Source organism: Stigmatopora nigra, chromosome 14, assembly GCF_051989575.1.
Source record: "Stigmatopora nigra isolate UIUO_SnigA chromosome 14, RoL_Snig_1.1, whole genome shotgun sequence".
NCBI lineage: Eukaryota > Metazoa > Chordata > Actinopteri > Syngnathiformes > Syngnathidae > Stigmatopora > Stigmatopora nigra.
In genome coordinates, this window is record NC_135521.1 from 3,608,674 (window position 1) to 3,632,351 (window position 23,678).

At 41.0% G+C, this 23,678-nt stretch overlaps 1 protein-coding gene and 1 long non-coding RNA gene across 26 annotated transcripts; one reads left to right on the plus strand and one right to left on the minus strand.

Moving 5' to 3' along the window:
- Positions 1-417: 417 nt before the first annotated feature.
- On the minus strand, positions 418-22,279 carry map7d3 (MAP7 domain containing 3). 25 transcript variants are annotated; one of them, XM_077732444.1, is made up of 20 exons: positions 22,175-22,279; positions 15,326-15,421; positions 14,990-15,070; positions 14,328-14,491; positions 14,117-14,228; positions 13,292-13,375; positions 12,448-12,552; positions 11,670-11,762; positions 11,077-11,175; positions 9,160-9,285; positions 6,628-6,767; positions 4,960-5,096; positions 4,661-4,878; positions 3,345-3,468; positions 2,964-3,249; positions 2,841-2,894; positions 2,692-2,758; positions 2,277-2,427; positions 1,935-2,194; positions 418-1,361 (listed from the first exon to the last, which is right to left on the minus strand). In XM_077732444.1, the coding sequence occupies exons 4-20, from the start codon at positions 14,469-14,471 to the stop codon at positions 1,354-1,356; spliced, it is 2,208 nt and encodes a 735-aa protein (XP_077588570.1). In that variant the 5' UTR covers positions 14,472-14,491; positions 14,990-15,070; positions 15,326-15,421; positions 22,175-22,279; the 3' UTR covers positions 418-1,353. The 25 variants fall into 25 exon arrangements, with proteins under 25 accessions (XP_077588570.1, XP_077588558.1, XP_077588560.1 ...); XM_077732432.1 differs by lacking the exon at positions 22,175-22,279 and adding an exon at positions 19,769-19,957 and having other exon boundaries at positions 12,448-12,549; XM_077732434.1 differs by lacking the exon at positions 22,175-22,279 and adding an exon at positions 19,769-19,957 and having other exon boundaries at positions 6,628-6,743.
- LOC144207166 (uncharacterized) lies at positions 19,635-23,148 on the plus strand. The gene is made up of 3 exons (XR_013328595.1): positions 19,635-19,969; positions 22,109-22,177; positions 22,286-23,148. It is a non-coding gene; the product is annotated as an uncharacterized LOC144207166 (long non-coding RNA).
- Positions 23,149-23,678: the final 530 nt, after the last annotated feature.

Here is a 23,678-nt window from a genome sequence, read left to right on the forward strand (position 1 = left end):
TTTGATTGTCAGAAGCAGAGGTAAGGACACGCTTGCTATTTTTTTTTAGACAACAGTAACTTTAAAGACTAACCCTCCAACTAAGGCACAGCACTATCTAGTAACCAAACGTTAACGGATAAAGTGGACAGCGATCATGAGTGCCTGACAGGCAGGTTAAAATCCAAAACCTATCAAGGAGGAAAGTTAGACATTCTTAAGCTCTCAGGTCCTTAGTTTAGTTGGCGAGAGGGTACGGGCACCAACAAACAACAAGGCAGTAACTGGACATTCCCAAAGAATTCAACATTTTAACTGCAGGAAGAGATATTGAAGGCTCAAACCTACGGTCACTTTCAGAGTTGCTACTCGGCCCTTATCGTGGCTTCATTGGCCTAACACTGATTTATAATATACACAAACAAACACACACTTAAATATATGCAGAACTGTATATTCTTATATAAACAGTTTTTTGTAATATTAAATAATAAATCGCTGATATACATTTTGCTGTTTTTTCCAATAAAGCAGCTAGCATGTGGTACGGAAAAGACAACAAAAGACAGTGAGATTCCTGACTTAAAAAGAGCAGAAGTTAAGAATGTTACGCATTGGTTTTTTTTCCCGAAAGAAAAACATTGACAAACTACAACCACATTATTAGTAAACATAAGCTTAATATACAAATGTACAAAAATTCAACAAAAACATACTAAGCCCTGAATATCAAAAACAACTTAGAGTTGTTTTGGGAATTTAAACATGGCTGCTATGCTCTCTTGTGGCCAAAAATGATATTGCAATGCCGGGAAATGTCCAGAAGAAAACGCCTTTTTTTGTTTAAATGCTTGGTTGACATCCTACTCGTGCACCCAATTGTTTTACTAATGAAGATAAAACTGTGATCAGTTGCATGAAAGGACACAAGTGATCCTATTTGGAGTTGTAGAAGAAAACAAACGGGTAAGGCCATAATAGACGATGGAAAACAACAGTAGTCGGTCAATTAAATTCAAAAAGAGCCACGTGCCGTAAATCCCCGAGATACGAGAAAATGACATCTAACCAACAAATAAGCCAAACTTAATAAATTACAACCGCACATTGCTGACAGAAACACAAAATAAGCGCTTAAAAAAAATCTGAACGTAGAAAAAAAAGGAGAAAAAAAAGACTTAACAAGAGGAGAAAAGGAACATTACCCTGAAGCTTTTGTCATCTTGAAAGATGAGACACTTAGCACTTGGGGTGACATCTTTACAGTTCACCTTAGTCTCCCTCCTGGGAATTTACGGGGTGAAGGGAACCGTTAGGAAAATTGTGCTCAGAAGACTGCAACACCAAAGATGCTTCTCAGTGCTGGAAACAGCATCAAATCTCTGTAGGAGACATGAGGATGAAAGAGTATCATTAGGCCTGAATGTTAAAAGAATTTCCACCATTGATTGGAGTTATCTTTGTCCAGATGATATAAAAACAAATTAATTTGGGGCCATATTATGCAGCCCTAAAAAGAAATAATCTAAAGCAGGGGTGTCAAACATACGGCCCGCGGGCCGAATCCGGCCCGTCTGGTGGTTTGGTACGGCCCGGGGAAGAAAGCTGCATTGTATAAAAAAGAATGAATTTTCTTTAAAATGTGTAGTTCTTGTATTATCCGCAGTGTTTTAGAACGTGCAGACAACATGAATTGACATTTATTTATGTTATGTTATTCTCTTGTTCATAATATATTGTTCATAATGTAAAAGGAATATTCTGTTAATAAACATTTTGATAATTTACTCATTCTTTGCACTAATTATTAGTATTAGTGACTAATACAAAGGAAAAAAAGTGGGCTTATTGTTAGTTCTATGTCATTTTGCAATGAGTTTACTGGTCCGGCCCGCAGACCAAAGGGAGTTTGACACCCCTGATCTAAAGAATGAAGACTGTAATATTTTGCTAACCTGACAGTGCCTCTATGGGTTGACTTGAGGAATGCAAAGAGTTGACAGGGCTTCCCTTGGTCCCTTCTGACCCATCACTGTTGATCAAATCCTCCGCCTCGATGAGTGCGTGAGTCTTAGCATTGACATTGCGATCCATGAGCTCCTCAAAGCTCCACTGGTTGGTCTTCCCACCCATAGATGACACCTCCTCCACGTTAGCCGAGTCTTGTTCGTTTAGAAACTCCGAGCCTTCCACCAGGCGGCTCTTTGGATCTGGACTGGATAGAGGAAGGTCCGAGTTGAAAGCCAATGACTTTTAGGGATGTCGAAGGAATGGAATCGTGGTTCTGTCGGTCTTACCTGACAGCCTGAGTCTCTTCTGGGGTGTTGTTGTTCTCCTTGTCGTCCGTTTCGTCTCTCCCGTTCAGACAGCCAATAGGCTCTTCTCTTTTTTCCACTCCATTGTCACAATTGTGTGTTTCCATGGCAATGTCCCCCATCTGTGCTTCACCTATCATGAAACAGTCAAGTGTTAACACATTTAACCTTTTAGAATTGTAATAATACAATTCATTTTAATGTCTTTCAAGACACAACCATATTTACAATAGTAAATTAAAAGCAAAAGTCAATGTAAGAGGAAATAAGTCATAACACAAAACTGAGCAGAGGATCAACCTTTAAATGGGAGTTATTTAAATACCATAAATGAAAAAAAATGGAGTCATTAGTGTTCTATTTTTTTAAAAGCCCTTTTTTGGTATGACTTCTGTACCTTTTGCCTCAAAGCTCATTGTGTCCATGCCGTCTTCGGCGTCATCCTGCTCCTTATCATCATCCCTCTGCATAAAGAGTGACAATACTGACTCCTGAAACCCACATTCTTACATAATACTTGAAAAAAAAAAAAGAAAATGTTCTCACCTTAAATTCATTTCCATCTCCCTTTCTAGTCCTTTTCATTATCTCCTCAATTCTCTGTAACATATACGTATCATATTTCACTTCCATTGATCCTCTACAATTGATTGCATTTTGACTAAGTACCTTTTTCCTCTCCATACGCTCTTGCTGGTTTTGCTGCATGACGCGGTCACGTTCCTGGCGGACCCTCTCGGCCTCCTCCAGGGCTTTGGCCTCGGCCTCCTCCCGCTCCTTCTGCAGCTCAACTTGCCTCAGAGCCTCCTCGGCCTCCAGTCGCTCCCGCTCCTCCTCGGCTTTTTGGGCATCCTCTTCCTCTTTCACTCTCCTCTCCTCCGCCAGTTTCTTCTCCTCCTCTTGTCGCAGGAGCCGAGCCTCCTCTGCGAGACGGTCCTCTTCCTCTTTCCTGAGCCTGGAACCGGGAACCAAACAACTTTTTTTTCTCCATCCATGACTTTCAAATTGACATTGGTCATGAGACAACACCAGCGAAAATATTCAACTCACTTTTCCTCTTCCTCGCGCTGTATTCTAAGTAGTTCATCTTTCTCCTTCTGCTCCCGCATTTGTCTGCGGTGCTCCGCCAAGAGTTTTGCAGCCTCGGCCGCCGAGTTGGTTCCGGTCTTAGAATCTGAAAGATTTTTCAAATTTGATTGAGTTCAATGTAAAATTAGACTGGTTGAAATAACCAATCAATTTTGCTGGAGGCTGGACGTGACCTGGATTTGAACCCAGGACCCCAGAGCTGTGAGGCGGACATGCTAACTACCCGTGTCACTGGACCGCCCTTTACATTTAAGTGAAACAGGAAAATACACACTCATAACTTAATGTCACTGCTTAACAATATGAGAATACATATGGCAAAAGCAACCCAAAACTAAACCAAATTTCTTCGGTCGCATTTGAATCCTTTATTGGGATATGGTTATTAAAAAGTGTACTTCAATTTGAAATGTAAGTATGAAAAGAGCCACATAATTGGATTGCAATTCCCCCCAATGGCAGCCAAAAAGTTATTTATTGATGGACTAATGGGAATGGAATATCTTTAGTCATTGTACAAATACAAGAAAATTGCTTTCTAAGCAATGTTCCCTCTAAATTGTGAGCATGCACAATTGCGGTCTACTGTGGCGTTCTCTGAGCAGAGCAGACAAATGAAGCGCACAAAATAAAATCCAACCTGAATTGTAAAAAATAAATAAATAAACATTACAATAACCTGGGTTTAGTGAAACGGGCTCGGGGGTTCGTTCGGTGGACCCTCTGCCGCAGAGGTCAAGACACCTCGACTCCTCATGTCTATTCACAATAACAAGCCCTGATTGGCCATCACTGGCTGCAGATAAATACATGAGATTGTTTGGCCAATCAGTGCTGCGAGGAATTTATATATGTTCAATTTGAAAAGAACATCTTTAATTTTACACTAAAGTCAGGTTCGGTGAATGTGCATATTCAACTGGAGGGGGTTAAGAACCACTGCACTTGGCCTATTGAAAAACAACATTTAACCAGACGGTGGCAGCATCACTGTGCATAATGTGGGACAGGAAGTGACAACAACTGAGATTTGAAGGGGCTGCTCTACTGAGATTTACTGCCACATCACTGTACACAAGACACAAAATCAAGTACACACCAGAGGCAGTAAGAGACAGTGACCGTTTTGTGTTCACTTTAAAGACAATGAAATGAGGTTTTATGCTTCTATTTGTTGTGACATCACGATTAAGAATTCTTGTATAGCCTTTTCTAACGATCAGAATAGTCATTACAACAATAAGACTTTTTTTTTTTAAATGAGTTTTTATACTCACCATCTTTCTCCTTGGATTTGCTTGAGTCAGAGGACTGTGATGACCCAGCCTGGAGTGGTAACAACATGTCCTTAGAGCGGGAGTCCCTCTTTCGCAGTGTCGGTGGCCCTGGTGGGGTTAGAGCCGGTTTCTGGATGGGTGGGGGTTTCGCTGATGTCGTTTGAGTATTTTGGGAATGTTTCATTGCAGGTGAGGGCGGCCGCGCCTTTGAATTTGGCCTGTCACAACAAAACATGGTTGTCATTAACTTCATTTAACTGACACATGATCGTTCATTCAAATATGAGTTGGCATCTTACTTTGATGCTCCTGGGGAAGGTGCCCTCTTAGGAGATGGTTTCGGGGCAGGGGATGGTGAGCGGTTGCGTACCATAGGGATGGATGGAGATGGTGGGCGTTGTCGCCCGGGCGAGGTCAATGGTCTTTCCTGCTTGTTCTGTTTTTCCCCCCAACACAGCAGAGAGGTGGAACATGAATTCCCAACAACTAGAGTTACATTTTCCCACAGCAATTCAGAAAGGCGAGCTACATTTACCACAAAAAGGGGTTCACCGCTGGCAATAAGGAGAGACATTTGCACTTGTAATAAAACATGCTAGGTCAAGGTACGAGGTCTGGAAAGGCTGCCTGCTTCATAATCGAGACAAATATTTTTGGTAGGTTGTGAAAGAAAAGCTTGAACATAATACACCGATTAATTTGGAAGAAAGTCCTAAATGTATCTGTACACCAATCATTCAACAATGAAGCAGACACAAAGAGAAGGGAAGCGGAAAGGCCTAAGGCTCAGGGTGTATAGTATGCTTTGCATGACCCGATCTGGCCGTAATCAGGCCACCAGTTTGTCTCATGCCATGTCAACGCGTCCTTTCACAGCCTCACAGAATGACTGAAAGGTTACAGCAGCGAGAGATGTCACTTCCAAGTGGCGCTAGATAACATTGTGCTGAATAGAGTTAGGGGGCAGCATTTTCTTGTCATTTGCATCCAAGTACTTTGAATGGCAAATGTATCCATTGGTAGCCCCATTGTACACGTTACCATGATATAAGGAGCGGCCTTGTGCTTAACATCTCCACAAAAAAATTAATAATTTTTCATCCCACAAAGCCTTTGTCTAACAAGAAAAAAAATATATATATATTTTAGGTAGTGTTAAAGATTGTGCAAACTACGCTAATTCAATGTAAAATATACCTCTACTTACAAAAAAAATCCAAGATACGAAAAAATCTTTGGAAGGAATTAATTTCGTAAGTAGAGGCACCACTGTATCAGTGTGCCGGCCTCACTGTTCTGGGGTCATGGGTTCGATCCTAGGTCTGCCCTCACTGTGTGGAGTTCGCATTTTTCCTCTGGTTTGCGTGGGTATTCTACGGGTACTCCGGTTTCCTCCCACATCACAAAACATGCACAGTAGGCAGGTTGAACACTCTAAATTGCTCCTAAGTATGATTGTGAGTGTGAATAGTTGTCCTTCTTGTGCCCCGAGTGGCTGGCCACCGATTCAGGGTGGTCTTCATAGTTAGCTGGGATAGGCACCAGCACCCCTGTGACCTTTGTGAGGGAGGATAAACGGTTCAGAAAATGAATGAATGAAAGGTACTACTGTATTTACTATTAGTGCTTAGAGATGGGTGAAGAGTTAGACTTCTCATTGTTTGTAAACGAAAGCATGGAACATGACCACTCTGACGTTAACAACACAAAACCAGTATGCCAAACCCTCCCTCTTTCACACCAGTCAGACAAACAATGCCGTTAGGGTCAGCCCAGAAAACAAAGCACTCAACACATACAAATTGCAACATGAAGAATATACACGAAACCCAATTTGTTACATTGCCATTCTAATGTCTAGGTTATGTGAACTGGAAGTTTTTTAACTTATGACTTTTAGCGGAAAAAAAGGTGCTTCAGGATTAGGTACACTGAGTTAAATCAATGGAATCAAAGGATGGTCTTACCAACGATGGATCGAGGGCTCCGTCAGCTGACACGGAAGTGGTCATGCCATTCTTCTGCCGGTCGATGCTGCGGCTGCGCAGGGGCCCACGCGGTGGGTTGAGAGGGGCGGCGGAGGCTGAGCGAGGACACAGGTGACACTCTGGTAAAGGACACAGTCATCGGCAGGGCCAAGCATAACAAGCGAGCCGGATTGGGCAGCGAAGCAGCAAAGAGCAAAAGTTGGAAAGAAATAAACAAGAAGGGGGATACAAGGGGGAAAAAAATTAGAAACAAAGAGGTGCGGATGACAAGTAAAAAAAAAATGGAAGTGTAGGAAATTGATTTTAACGGGACCAAAACAAAGATCTGTTAAATGTAACACCGAAGCAAGCAACAGTTGAAATGTTTTTTCACAAGTAATTGAGGAAAACCAAACAGATGGACAACAACAAAAACAGAAACACTGACAAACATTTCTAATATTAGAATATTATTTTGTTTTAAGAAAAAGGTTGTAGTTTGTGATTGTCGCAAACAATTGAAATTATTAGTACGTGCCACTAAAGCACAAGGAAATATGTAAGTAGTGGGGACTCTACATATGGACTATATTTGTTGTGTGCCCACGGTCATAACTCATTGAAAAGACATATATATTAAGAATATTTTAGAAAATTGGCACTTTATATGGTAAATTTTGCCATCCACCATAGATTTTTCGTTTCTTGTGACTGTCAAAGTAAATGTCTTTCTATGTTGTGTGACCTCTCGCACTGCAATAGCACTAATCTGCTCCAATTAAACCTAAGTGGAATAAAAGCCTACTTAATGCCAACGCTAACACCTGTATAAATTTCTCTATCTATTTCAAATGATTGAAGTGAGAACAATTGCCAAAACTAACACCCTACCAATTTTAGACATCAATACTGAGCAGTCAAATCACTGCAGCTATCATTGAAGTGTAGGTTTCCACAGGACAACTTATTGTCAGATAACTATCGACTCTCTGTCCCAGGCTGAGGGATTAGTAATGATAATCCGACGACCTCGAGGACTCTCGCTGCCAAAGCTCAGTCACAAATGTCTTCTCTGTGAATCTGCATTCATCTTGACCACTGCGCTACTGCAGTTTGCTGCAGATGGGTCGTGTTTCCACGGGGGCCATACTTTGAAAACAATCCATAATCGGCTAATGGGTATGTAATGGCTGGTCAATAAACGTCACAGCTAAAAACCTATACAGCTGTAATTTGTTGCAGATTCGATACGCTTTCTAAAACAAAACTTGGACTGTACTTACTAAGCAGAACCTTTGCATCTACTTTAACCACATACATTGAAATACTGTCTTGTATTATTTAAGTGGTGAACCACAAGCACCACCACTGACTAGGAGTATTCATTTTTTAACACTGCTTTTCTCAGTAGACTTGAGACAAAAAGGAGGACAACACCCTACACTGGAGTGTGGTCTAGACTCTGGCTTGCATAGAAAGAGACAAGCATTTGCAATCGCATTCACAACACCGCCGATTGGGAATGGATCCCATGCAAACCTGCACAATAGGACAGTTCTATGGGAATATTGCCAGAGGAAAAGAGCCACCTAGACTGACAAGTTTCAGAACTTGGTGCCTGAACACCCATAGAAGCATAACGCTCTCAAGAAGCTTTGAGAAGATCTCTTAGCATGGACCCTAAAGCTCCTCAGATGCAGAAAAATACTGCAAGTTGAGAATAATTATAATATTTAGGGTTCGAGTCTATTAGAAACAATTGGCTGACACCAGCATGATTTGTTCCCATTTCCATAATAAGGAAAACCTGATTGCACTGAACATCAATAAGAATAAAAGGTTGCAAACAGGGATGCTAAGGTCTCATCAAGAGAAATTTAAGACCCTTCCAAAATAAACTTGAGCAGAATTAAATTCTAATTCAAATGAAATACATTCAATTATAATTTAAAATTTGAGGAATTGGAATGTCTTGGAGAAAAATTTATATTTTTAAATGCACTTTGCCTATACATATTGATAAAGTTCAGATTTAAGCCCGGCAGAAATGCTGTTTCCAAAAAATGGATGATATGGTCTCCTGTTTTTCGTTACTTTCACAGGGAATCCACACATCAACAAAATCAATACTGAACAAAAAGTTGGCTTGCACCAACAACAAGATTTTTCTCCATTCTATCAATTGTCTAAGAGACTGAAGAGTAAATAAGCAGTAATTAGATGGCGAAATACATTTTCATTACTTGCATTAACATTGATTGCTTACAAATCCAGTGCCACTGCAATAGCCGATCCAGTTTTAACAATTGAGATTGACTTCAAATGTATCCACCAAACAGTTTTCCCTTTTGTCAATGGATTCAAAAGATGACCCAAAAGGAGAAGATGCTCGACTACCACATGTTTCGTTATACATACAGACTTGTGTTCTTCACAGCTCTACTTAATATTAAAGACCTTTCTGGTACAGTAGAAAGGAGGGTTAAATGAGAAAAGTGTGAAGAACCTTCCTCTGTTAGGGGGCAGGGTTACCTGGAGCATCTGTTCCATCAGGGGAAAGGGCAGCAGCACTCTTGCTCCTAGCTATTGAAGCCTGGGTGGGAGTGAGCAGACGACTAAAGGCCCCTCCGTCCGCTGTGCAAGTTGGTTGCTTGCGAGCTATGTAGCAAGCCACCGAAAAATGAAACCCAAAACAAAAAGAGCACAAGGGACAAGGAAAGAGAGAGAGAGAGGGGAGGGGGGCAAAAAAAGCATTCAAAAAGGGAGGTGGGGACAGCAGGGATGGGGAATGTGAGTTAGATAAGTCACCATGTGATTTGACCAACAGGAGAGAATCAAAAAAAGTTTTGTCTCATTCATTTCACAAAGCACTTCACTTTCAATGAAATCATTTGATGAGAAAGCACTAAAGCCATGTCAGAAAAACTAAGACAGAGCACTACATTTTCTACGGTGCATGAGTCAACAAAGTGGTGAAATCAATGGTTCCTTAAAGGCAATGCGGTTATGCTCAGGGGAGAGAAAATATTGGACGATTAGTGAACACCAAATGAATATGGTTAGTTTTACGAAAAGACACAATACACGACTACCAGTCGTTAACCCTCCATGTCCACCAAGTCAATCTCAACTGTCCTCAAGAATAACTTGAAGTAATCACGAAATCAACCAGGCTGAGGCTGCCTATAGCACACATGCCAAAAAAGTAAAACCCAAACAAAAAATATTGTAGGTGTTGAGTTGTGACTAAAAGATCCAATAAAGCCATTTTTTTTCTAAATGGAATGTGTTTTGAGTTAAAAATGTTTGCAGAAAAAAAAGAATAATTTGACATTATGCTCATTAAGTGTTAGTTTTTTGTTATCTGGGTTTTGTGTATAAAATATATCCTATATATGACAGATCATGTATTACATGGCCTATGCAGGATCTTAAAATGTGCTCACTACTCAAGTGGCAGAGTTGCACATCTCAGTGGATCTTCTCACTGAGCGGACTGACATAAGCTACTGACAGATGCTATTTACAATTTAAGTGCTGGCGGCCTTCTACTACGCAGAAAGGAATTAAGAGGCTAAAAGAACAGTGATAAGGACTTGCGTGTGGCACTTAGCAGAGGGCAGGACAACCCCAAGGTCAAGACATCCTAATTTGGATCAAGGCCCAAAATGTATCTTAATTTGGGAATTTAACGTATCACCCACCGCCAGCCCATCTCAAGTAAAAACATGCTGTGAACCTCTTAAGAAACTAGCGCATGTAAAATACAACAAAATATATATGATTCAGGATCAAATGTGTTCTAAAGGACAAACAAAAGCTTTGCTGGTTAATACACAGATTTCACAGTGGCACTCTTCAAGGGATTTGGTGCACAAGTGGGTGCAATTGTGGGATGGCACTGATGCGCTAACATCGGATCTTAAATCCAACTAGGAAGACGTCATCTGTAGAGGAAGAACACAATCTACACTTTGTGACACTGCAAAAACAATACATGTTGTTAGTGTGGACATACAACAAGACCATTGCTGGAGTGGACAACTCCATAACGAAAACGGCGACGAGGGGTGAGCGGTGGTTGCAAGAAGCATAGAGCAAAAAAAAAAAAAGGATCTGGTTAACAAAGCGAGCATTTTTAATGTTAAAGCAGCTTATTGAAATCAGGACTAGACCTAAAAAATGTTAGCGTTTGTGAGATTTTGGGGGGAAGGAAGTGAGTTTACATCAACCAAAAAATGACATAGAACCAGTCAAAACGCGAGGTATGATGCTTAAAACCAATGAAGGTGTATCCCCACAAAAGCTCTTCCAGATTCAGATTGAGCATGCTATTTATAAAAGTGCATCATGCCTGTTACCCGAGCCCCCCCAAAAAAGTAGACGACGGAAGCCGGTGGGAGCCATGAGGAAAATAAAGTGATCGACTGATTATTCCATGCTAGCCACCTTGATTGTCTGCTGTCCCCTTAACAGCCTTGGTAGGAGTCTGTGCTCTGCCCACACTTACTCGTGTGAGGGACCAACTCCTCTTCTTCACGGAAGCACCTACGGACGTGAGCGCAACGTCACGGCCAACGAGACACAAGAAGAGAGTCAACATCCCCGCTGAGAGACTTTTGCATGGGTCATGTGCAGATATGGTCTTTGTGTGAATAAGCGAGCGTCACGGCAGCTGATGCCAAACTGGTGATCATCAAAAGTGAGACGTGAGGCGCACATAGGCGCCATTGTAAACGGTTCTGGGATATGGATGGTAAAAAAAAAAAAAAAACAGCTTAGCTTTTCAAAGCTGCAGGCAAAAAGTAATATATTCCAATACTTGCTAATTCCTTTAAGTCTTTTTCCACACTGATTTTTCTTGTAATTAGCACATTTGGCTACGCAATGTTGTATTGTTATATGCTTGTTATCTTTGAAGAAGGATTTTTAGCTACAGCTGGAGGGTAAATAAGTCTCCAAGGGATCAGAACTGTTGAATAATGGCTCAAACCCAGTGGTGAGGTAATTGCATTGAACATAGATGAGTGGGGAAAAGGCACCTTTCGGCTCCACCGACAGCTTTTTGCCTTCCTCTTTAGCAGCACTGTCTTTCCGAGGCAAACGGTTACAAGACGTACTCCTGGATTTAAAACCTGGGACACAATGACGACAATACTCAAAGGTGAATTTGGCCCCATGTTACAAATTGAATGGTACTCGTGTCAAATCATGCGTTTCGACATGAGCAGTGTTAAATCTGGCCTCAAATATCTTAAGATGGAGTCAGATGTCAAGCCAACATGCTGGAATGATATTCCCCTTTCTATTACTTATCAGATTTTTGCACATGGAGCCTAAATATGGGGACTTCAATTTTATACTTGTGGAGTAAAAAGCTATCAAAAAGAAACCCAAACCTCTAACTCATAAATAAAATGTATTTTAGACTACAGTTCTTTCGTAGATTTGAAACAATCCTTTTTACTGATGAACCTTTTTGAAGCTATTTGCCTTTCTTAAGGAAAAAAAATGCCTTATAAACACGGTACCTTAAGTGCATCTGCATTAAGGGGATTCTTTCAAGGGTTTTAATCCGACTGTCTGTGAAAGCCTAAATGTGTCTGTGATTCCTGATTGGATAAGTGAGTCAGGAATTATGACTTGACTCGAAAGTGTCTGCCAGTTGGGACAGTCTAGTTGGATGTTTTGTTTCTAAACATTTCTTTCCATGATCAAGTTGTTATTGGTCAAACAGCTACAAGACATCACAAAAGAAATACAAGGAAGAGAAGAGGCTAGACAAGGAAGGGTTAGGGAGAAGAGGAACACAAAACTTACTTTTGTCAGGGGATTTGACGAGGGTGGCGGAGGAGGATAGGCGTTTACTGATGCTAGCCTCTGACGCTGGCTTGAGGTTGGTGGTGGATGTAGAGCGTTTGTCTACTAGCAGGTAGGAGGAAGGACACACAATGGAAGGATTCAACGACAGGTAGCTAAAAGTGGGAGGCTCTAAAGGGAGGTTTAACGACTAGTTTCACATAAATTCTAAATACACATTGGCTAATAAGACATAGTATGACAGTGGTAGCTCCAAAAATATCTGCCTTCATCAAGATCGTATTTAGATTGATTGGCTATTGTCCGGGTGGTGTTAAAAAATGCCTATCAAGTGCTTCACGTATTTAGGTAATCATCTTTTCATTTTTTCAAATCAGTAAAAAGGCAGTATTTTTGCAACCGGTCATATCATTCTGGTCAGATTTTCTACATTACAATCAAATCTTCACATGCTAAAAATATATGCATATATTTTTAAACAACAACCACTCCATTGTGCTTTGACATCATGCGGTGAAGTTAGTACAGTAGACTGAGTAGCCAGCATAAGGCTTGATCAGAACTCAAAGTGACATTATTAGTTCAGTCTCACCACTGGGCTTCCATGCAAAGTAGCCCCAATGACCCCACCCAGCCCAAAAGGGGGAATGAGTTCAAGACCTAAGACAACATTCCCTGCCCGTAGAAAGCAGACTGAAAGAGGCGCCGTCTACTCATACTCATTTGTGTTAGGCCGCAGAAGGTGTGAAAAGTTCAGGGTCTAGTAAAAACCAGCGTAAACTAGCAAGCACCAATATGTGCCCATGCTGCGGATTTAAACCAGCAGGCAAATTGCAAAGAAAACCTTCTCGAGTCCTTGGTGGCTTTTCTGATGAGGCAGGAGCAATTACTATAGCTACTGGAGATGAGGAGCCGGCATCAGAGTCTCCTGTGGTGAAAGAAACCTCTCAGCAGGGATTGATAACACGCACGAGGCCTGGTGATCTCATTTCCCGGCACGGTGGAATAGTAAACATTGCTTGGCAGCTATCAAGTCTTTCTTCATTTGGACAGTTTCGAGTTAAAATCCAACCTTAACAGATATTTTTGTAATGCCAAGGATTTGTGGGCTTTAGTCAAAAAATTAAATCAGGCACAATCGTTAAAATCTCACTATGACCTAACGCATTTTACCGCATCTCTTTCATGTATAACAGATATCTACGAGCACTGAACAATGTATTCATGCAAGTTTCTCCTACACATGGGTAATGATGTACACTCGTGCACACAACACTGATAGCCAATGGCACCCTTTCTCAGAATAAAACTTCATTACCCACAATCAATACGTGGGTAGGCCAATATTAATGAAACCCACGATGCTTCCTTGTAGAGCGCACTGTATTTCACACTCATTATTGTAATTTTGGCCTTTAGTGGTAAAATCTCGACTACTGTTTTCCATTGAGTTACACGCCCTAGGCTGTCTTCGATTACGTCATTGGTTACTTTATTGAAGAATTCAAATGGGTATGGACCTCTATCAAATTTATTTAATCTTCTTTGATCAGATTCTATCATCTAATTAGTGTAAAACCTTATGATTGTGGGGCTTTAAGAAAGAGTGGCCATTGATGAAAGCTTTAAATAGCAATAGCACAAACCATTAAAAAAAAAAAGCCATTACCTGTTCGGCCGTCTGAGTCTGTTGATAATCCACCCCAGGACCATCTCTTCTGTCTTTGGTCAGCCCGCTGGCTTCGCTCTAACGTCCGTCTCATCACTGCTTCGTAATGCTCCTTGGGTGTCAAGAAAATATGAAAAATGTTGTCGTTACAGTAAAAATGGTTTAGATGGGTATCGTTCCTTCTGCAAAGGCCTTTTAATGGCGTGTGTACCTTTTCCTCTTCTTGTTTCTGCTTCCTCTTCTCCTCCACAGCTAGGCGCTTCTGTTCCTCCTTCTTTCGCTGCTCCACAGCTTTCTTCTGACGTTCCTCCAACTGCCGCTCCACTTGCACCTTGGCCTTGCGCTCACGCTCCATTATCTGGGACTCACGTAAAGCTGAGGGCATACAAAAGGAAACAGCATTTTCACTTTTCAGTCCGGTTGACATTGGTCTCTCTCATCGTGGTCAATCTGCAAAAAAATGTGGTGAACTACAACACTGCAAAATTAAAAACTGGTCCAAAGACTGATCATTTTTTTTGTTGTGATAACAATTTGTTATATCGCTGAGGCCTAGTTTCAAGTATAGTCTGGTATGGAAATCAGCGTAAACGGTGTGTCAGGGGGTACAGGGCCTGACATTCATGGGAAAAGCAGCTGCATGCGATAATTACGTCAACAAAGCCACAACATGATTCTCTGTGGAACAAGAACCCACATTTCTGGATTTGGTGGCCCGATTGGGAAAATTAGTTTCAGTCAGCCATTCCTCAAAAAGCATGGCTTGACATTCTAGCAATTTCTATGATTGAAGGTTTCTACACAAGATTGCATTTTCCCAAAAGTTGCAAGACAGTGTTGCATTTAAATAATACCGAAGATGTTTTTTCTTACCTTGTTGCCTGTCCGCCTCTTCTCTTCTCTCCTTCGCGACACGCAAACGATCGTCTACTCGGAGCACGCCCCCGTCAAGAACTGAAAGCACACAAAAAGTCACTCTCCTGTGGATTCCAGCTTATACTGATACATCATAGTAACAGTTGTACAGCAAGTTGTGAGTACCGACCGGTGTTTATCATTAATAAGCTTGTCAAGTAATAAGGTGATGACTCAGGCCCTCTGTTGACTAAGCCATGCAGAGTGGGGGGCTACAATTGGATTGCGTAGCACCAAACGGTTCAGATTAAGTGAGGAAATAAAGCCACGCTGAGGTGCGATAGGGTACTTTACCTGGCCGACAGCCCTGTGTTTTGGCTCCTGCGTTTGCAACTGTAGGACACACGACCTGGACGCGCCGCTCCTCGGCTTCAGCCTGCGCAGCTGCAGCTGAACAAGCCAAAGAGGACACTTGGGTTAGGGCTCAATTGTAATGTTGCACATTCAATCTTAACCTTTGGGGAGCTTCAGGATTGCCCATTTTGTAACAATTTATAGTTTTTATCTTGGCAAGAAAAAGCAGGCAATGTTGTTTTAGCCTTCTAAGGGATTTACTGAGTGATTATCACACTAAATGTAACTTGTTAGTGTAGCTTTTGTTAGCATTACAACTAGTATGGTGGGTGTCAGAACACTTTTACATCTTGCCGTGACATCAGGGAGGCTTTAAATAATGTACTGTGGCTGCCGAGTGTGTAAAATCATGAAAATAAGCGGTGTTCGGGGGTATGGACATCTCAGTAGACCGAGTAAAACCTCTAATCTACATTTCATCACTAGAAATAAGAAGCTGTTCTCAACGGATTTTAACCAGTGGAAAAAAACATTACGTACATTCCATTTAATAAAACTACGTTAGACAGACGTGGTCCTGATTTAGTGCAAGTTTGAACATGAGGAACCAGATTAAAATACACTACATATACAGTAATATACCTTGAAATAAGAGTGCCCCGACATACAAGGAATTCTAGATACGAGCAAAATTCTGAGCAAATATCTACGAGACAAATTGTCTTGTAGGTTTTGTGAAATATTAATTAACCCCCCAAAAAAAATCACAATATTAGTCAAAAAATGAATCGTCAGATTAATCAACTAATCATATAGATAGTCGAGATTAGCCTATGGAAAAAATATAACAACACTTCACTAATCCTTAGCAACAGCATGTAAGGGAGGCCGGACAACCAACAAATTTGCCACAGGAACAATTTATTGGACAATTCTACTAGACAGTAATGACTTGAATGTTTGAATAGAATGTCTCTAGCTGTCAAAGCTACTGTAACCTGATCATCCCATTTGTGTGACAAATGCAGCTGTAACAAAGATTCAAAAAGTTGAACAAAAAGTGTCATTTAAAATCATTTTAAAAAGGGAGCCTAGCATGCCCAATAGGAAGGAAACAAGCTGCATTTCTTAGCGCTGCATTCTCAGCACAACTCAACTGCTGACGAGGAGGCAAATTAGATCTGTCATGTGATATGAAAACAAGGCTGTTCCCAACTTCATTCATTTATCTTCCAACTGCAGCCACACAATGAGGCCTTGGGTTTTATTCACTTTCAGTGTACATGAGCTCTGGTTGACTTAAGAGAGTAGAATAGAAATGTGAAAATCTTATTGTGCAACAAAGGTACTAAATTGCTCTTGTCTGCAATCTGAAACTAGGTTCACTGTAGAGATCAGTGAAACATGAGCTGAGAACTCACACGTATTGTAATTAGAGTATATAACCTTTCCCCTAAGCACTCAACATTATCCTTCTGGAAAAGCAGCTAGTCACTGTGTCCTCAATTTTCAGGGAAAAAAAAAGATCAATATTGACTCATTTGATATTCTTTTTTATTATATGAGGGATGAGAATCAATAAACTGATGAAGAACAACATGTACCAGGGGCAACTGTTGCTATGTGAAGCACAGTATGGATGAAAAAGAGCACACAAACTCAAATCTGTTGACTTACGGTTGCATTGATTGAGTAAGCTTCTTGGATTTGGGATGTAATGTTGTTAATCAAGAAAACTTTCATATAAAAAATAATATAAAGAAAAACTATAATAGTTAATTGCACCCCAAACAATTGTCTTTCAAAATTAAAGCAATCCAGCAGCAATAAAGAAGTCCAATCACAGAATCTGCTAATTCAACATTTTCAAATACACCGCTTAAATGGAGGCACACATTAGATCGAAAAACTATGGGATTCTCCAAATGCATGTGTATAATTTTCAAGTCTTTACAAAATGCACCCATAAAACTATGGTTTAATGTAGATTATTTATGCCAAGTTTACTTGGAGTTTTAAGTCTCTCATAAAACCATTCATTTTTCTAGTTCTTCTACTGGAAGAAAATATCAATGGTTTATTGCTCAGCCTGAACAGCTTGGGTTGTGAAAATAAATCAACAAATACAAGTTACCATAGAGCGAAATGATCATTCATGTGCAAATTAATGTGCTCTGATTAGACAGTGGAGGAGGGTCTCAAAAGAGGCAGGTGTCTTCACTGAAATAAAGAGGCAATCTTACTTGGACATCCATTGACAGTAATAGACTTTCAACCCATTCAGGACTGGGAAGACTGAAGGTTATTATTCGCTGCCTGTCCGGACCAAACATTGTGACCCAAAAGGAGACATCACATATTGTGACATGGACACAATTTAGCAATGTTGCTGCCTGCTGGCAATCCCACACGCACACTTTTAAACACACTGCCAGATCTACAGGATTACCCCAGACCTTGTCATGCAAAGGTAAGCCTGGGCTATTTGCAGTCCATCCTGGCATGGTGATAGAACCCCGGGGAGTCTTCCAGATGGATTTCAGTCATTCTCTCACTCGGAGTTAAGTCAAGAGAACAAATAAGAGAGAAACCAAAAGCCACTGACTGCAATGGTTGACTCCATTTCAGAAATTCTTGTCATGCCGCTAATAATTTGGCAAGAACGGTTAACCTTGTGGCGGCGCTAAGCCATCATTTCAACCGGGTAGTTTGCTCCTTGCCGGCATTTTTGTGGAAACCTACAAGCACATGAGCGAGATTCCTGACATCCCAATGTGACCTCGAAGGACTGATGCCACGAATGGGTACACAAGAAACTATTCACATTATTATTTTAAGCATCAATTCCTTTTGTCTTCTCTCTCATCGTTTGCTTTATTTTCAAAAAACCACAAAATGGGGCGGATGAAGGTTCCAGAGTGGGAGGAGTGGATGGAAAAGGGGGGAACAGGAAGAATATCAGCACTATATCTGGCTACTTGTTGCCAGGAGTAACACCCAACACACCCAAGCCGAGCATGCATTAATTAACCCAGCGTTTCCCAACCATTGGTGTACCGTGACCAATGGTCAGGTGTCCCAAGGGAAATTGCAAGATGTCATACAATGTAATATAAAGAGTGAAAAATTCATATGAATATAACAAGATTAAAATTGAACTATTACAAGGTTAAAATGAAAATACGATGAACCTTAAATTATAGATTATACAAGATTCAGATTCCAAAATGCTTATTTTAACATAAACCGGAACATTTTTTTGCCTGATATCAGGATATTTGAGTAATAGTTGGAGAAGTCATAAAAGTATGCAATTAAAAACATCACAATACTTATTTTAGCATCACTTGAACTGCAAGTTCTTCAGGGTCCGCGGACATCAACTTTTGGTGATATTAGGTCAGTGTGAAAAATGAGATTTTGGAGGTTTATGTGATTCCTGTTGATAAAACTTTGGTGAGAATGATTATTGTTCAAATAAGTGACAGTTTTAAATCAAAAGATTTTCAGATGGGTTTCTCTTGAGATTTTTTCAATGCAAAAAGTGTGCTCCAGCTCAAAAAAAGGGTGGGAAACACTGCATTAACCAACTCTCTATTCAAACACACACACACAAACTGCAGTCATAACAAAATGTGCATTCATGCCCCTGCACATAGCGGAAGTGGCAAACTGATAATCAGATGCTGTAAGCAGTGCCCCCCATCCCCCTTAAGTCCTTATCAGTGTATCAGCTCTCGATCCGCTGTTTCTGCATCTGTGACAATGATGATGCATTATCTAAAATTCAGGTCAGACATTGTTATGGTAACCATTGACTGATAAAGGAGGGGGTTTAGACCGTATGTCAACATACAACTAAACTTGCTAACAAAGGAAACGATGAGAAACGACTGTAAGAAACAGCAATTAAGTTGTTTCCTGTTTAATTGAAAATAAAGCAAAAAAAAATCCCATTTGACAGCTAACTATAACTTCTTGATGGGATGAGCTAAAGCGGCTATGTCGTCGAGCTCTGCACCAGCAAGTCGCAACTCAATTATTTAATAACTTCTTGCTATGGGCAACTGATCGGGACATATTTGACAAAACTCACGAAAAATAATGTCATCGAATAAATGTCAGCCTGTCTGGCTGGGAAGATAACGTTACAACTTCAATTTAGCATTAGCCAAAGAGTGCTATCCAGGCAAAAAAAAGAATCGTTGTCTTCCTCGTGAGGACGTAACAGCAAATTGTAATATTTATGACGTTTAAAAGTGTAATCGGTGACAAATGTGCTCATTTTATGGTCCATTGTCAAGGCGATGAGTGCTACCGTTACTAGCCCGGTGTTGGTGGAAATGGTGGCGGGGGGAGGGCTGATCTGACCGCGTTGCAAATCACCGCCAAAAAAAGCAAAACTCTCTGAAACTAAACAACGCCAGACAATATTTTCCTTACCTATTTGAGCCCGCAAGCCTTTAAGAGTTATTGCACCATCCGCCATTCCTGTAAGTTATTTCCTGGGTGCCTTTTTGTCCTAATTCTAGAGCGGGGGCGAGTAACACATTGCGACCGGCCGGCAGGCAGTCAAGCTGGGATCGGACAGATCGGACACCCGGCGAAGACGTGGACGTCAAAGAGGGCCTACTAAATAAAGAGGTATCACTATGTCCAATTTCCGGAGACACAAACGGTGTAAAAGCCCATTAAAAACAACGGGTTCCTAAAGACCAAAAAAACAATATAAATAACATTCATATAGAAAAAATCTAAGGTTCTAAAAAAGAGCAATTTGCTACTATGATAATAGAGAGCATGATCAAACACAAAAATGTACTCTTACAGGCGTGGCCATGTTGTGATGTCATTTATACCCATGAACATACACACAAGTGCATGTGATAATGGGTATTAATGATATATTGAGAAAGGGGGGAACATTTGGGGTACTCGTATTTGATTGATTTGAGCGGCCCAGCGGAAGAGTGGTCAGTATGTTGGCCTCACAGTTCTGGGGTCCTGGATTCGAATCCAGGTCAATCCACCTGTGTGGAGTTTGCACGCTATACCAGGGCTTGGGTGGGTTTTCTCTGGGTACTCTGGTTTCCTTGCACATTCCAAAGACATGCATAGTAGGCTGGTTGGATATTCTAAATTGCCCCTAGGTATGGGAGGGTTCGTTCCCAGGTCGGTGGAGTTTGCATGTTCTTCCTATGCTTGTGTGGATTTTCTCCGGGCAACTCTGGCCCTGCGATTGGCTGGCCACCATTCAGCCCCCCCCCCCCCCCCTCCTTGTGCTGAAGTCAGCTAGGATAGGCTCCAGCACCCTCAGCAACCTTAGTGAGTATAAAGCAGCTCAGAAAATTAATGAATTAATCATATTTGAATGGCTTTACTATCGACATTGATAAAATGTATGCCCTATGTCATCTCGCCACTCCTTGGACATACCGGATATTTCATTCATTCATTTTCCATGTTGCTTATCCTCACAAGAGTCATGGGGTGTTGGAGCCTATCCTAGTTACTACGGGCAGCCAATCGCAGAGCACGGTGACACGAACAACCATTGACACTCATAATTACAGTTAATTTTAAGTGTTCACTCAACCTAACATGCATGTTTTGAAACATTAAGTCTGCCACATTCCAAATATATGCAGGGTAGGCTGATTGGAATAGGCTCCAGCACCCCCCGCGACCCTAATGAGGATAAAGCGGTTCAGAAAATGAGATGAGACGATTTTCAAGTCCAATGTGGCTGTTCAATTCGAAATAGACGATCATGTGCTAGGCGGAACTGAGTGAGAAACTTTTACAAGATCTAAGTGCGTACTCTAGTGTACATTTTAGGTAACAACATCCAAAATCATTAGTGGCATCCAACTCCACAATTGTCCTAAAATTAGACTGTATAATTAATATTTCATCCCAACACATTTTCTGAACCACGTTATCCTCACTAGGCTCACGGGGGTGCTGGAGCGTATCCCAGCTGACTTTGGGCCACAGGCTGGGGACACCCTGAATTATTGGTGGTCAGCCAATCGTGGGGCACAAGGAGAGAAACAATCATTCACCTCATACCCAGGGGAAATTTAGTGTCCAATCAGCCTAAAATGTATGTCTTTGGAATGTGTTAGGAAACCCAGAGAAAACCCACGCAGGCCCAGGGAGGACATGCAAACTCCACACAGGTGGACCGACCTGGATTTGAACCCAGGACCCCCACTGTGAGGCCGTTGCACTAACCACTCGCTGCATCATCAGAAGGTGAAAAGAGGGGTTATACAAGTGGAGGCCCTTTCACTATAATATTAGAACATATTTAATTTGAAAATGGACACTTTAAAGCTTTGACTGAAGAAGAATGATAACAGAAAGTACTGGCATAGTTTCTTATGCTTATCTAAACAACACTTAACTCCTTCAGTACTATTGACATTCATAGACGCCGAATCACGTGGCTCTTTGGATTTTGTGCATTCCATTTGAACTGGGCAGCCTGTGATTGGCAGCAAATGGACTTCCCAGTGTCAACCCTCCCATTTGAAATGAATCTGATGTCTATGTATTGTATTGAGCCAAATATTTGAATAATGTTCCATGATTTCATGTCTTTAAACTAATAGGTTAACCGTTGAATTAAAACCAAAATCAACCAGAAGCAGAACATTATACAGTTAGAACCTACCACAAAAACATCTAATTCTGAAGTAGCAAGATGGTGAACCCAAAATGAGGATTACACTTTGTATTACAACATATTTGATGATCCACTACTTTTCTATGTCCCAGATAATCAGCCTTTGCTATATGCCTTGTAAAAAGCACCAGTTAAATGGATAAAAGTATAGCTCCTACCAGGTAAGACAGAAGATTCTGCAGAAGAATGATCCAAGTCTGATGACGAACTCTTTCAAATGAGAGAAAAATTGCATTATCTCATTGCACTTATCTTTTCTCTCTCCTCAGAAACACTAACGCCTCTGTTCTGGTCCATCTCACATGCTTTTGCCACAGGGTGTTTCTTCTATTTGACATGGTAAACAGGAAGTAAAGGCGCATGTGGAGTTTTGGTCCAATGACCTTGGTTACGTCTGAGCTCAGAATTCTAAAGGAAGACATGTTCAGTTTTACAGTGTGGCTCATCTAAGCCATTGGTCAAGAAACGCTGATCCGAAAAAGCGCTTACTTGCGTTAATGTTGTGTATTTGGGGTAACAATCATCAGGGTTGGGCTAGGGTGTGGCAGTATCACCCCGTGTCCTCATTGACAACCACCTGGAGCCTGAATGAAGCATGTGGGTGTGGAAGTGACGTTGCAGAGGTCATCATTTTCAGACTACCGTAGGAAACTATATTCAACGAATCCAAGGTTGGTCCACCTGTGTGGAGTTTGCATGTTCTCCCTGGGCCTGAGTGGGTTTTCTCCGGGTACGCCAGTTTCTTGGTGGTTTTACACGGCTGCAGTTACGTCAACTGACACTGAAGAGTTTCAAAACCTTAAATCTAGAAGGCAGACATAAATACAAACTTTTTTTCTTACACCATCTGATTTGAATGTAAACAATAGGGCTGACAGAAATTATTATATTAAATGTTGACTAATCAAGGCATGTCAGCCTCACAGTTCTGGGGTCGAGAGTTTGATTCCAGATCGGTTCTCACTGCGGGGGGTTTGCGAGTTCTCCCCGGACTTGTGTGGGTTTTCTCCGGGTACTATGGTTTTCTCCCACATCCAAAAAAAAGATGCGTGGTAGGCTGGTCGAACACTTTAAATTGTGAGCATGAATCGTTGTCTGTCTCCTAGTGCCGTGTGATTGGCTGACCACTGATTAAAGACGGCCTCCACCTGGTGCTTGTAGTTAGATAGTATAGGTTCCAGCATCCCATGCGACCCTTGTGAGGATCAGTGACTCAGAAAATGAGTGAATGGTTGTAATAAATCACTGGTCCCCAACCAATATGCTTCCTGGATAAAAGTAGTGAGACTTTATTAAATTTAGGTCATTAAAAGTGAAAAAGTTTTTGAGATACAGCATCTGGCCTAGATGTTAAAGTAACACTAGATGACTTTCACTTTGAGGTGATTTTAAGGACACTAGTGGGCAAAAACGGTAATGTTTTGCCTAATCGATGACTTCATTTCCATTGTGCATGTGACGGCAAATTCTGAGATCATGAATCTAATTGTGGCTAAAAATCATGAAGGGAGAATAACATAAAATGAGGAAGTAAAGTAGTTTTTTTTTTGTAATAACATTTTAATAATAAATACCTTGATCACTTTAGCCAACCAGCACTAAAATATTTTATTTTATAATACACGTCACCACAACAAGGCAACCAGGGTTTGCATCTTCTTC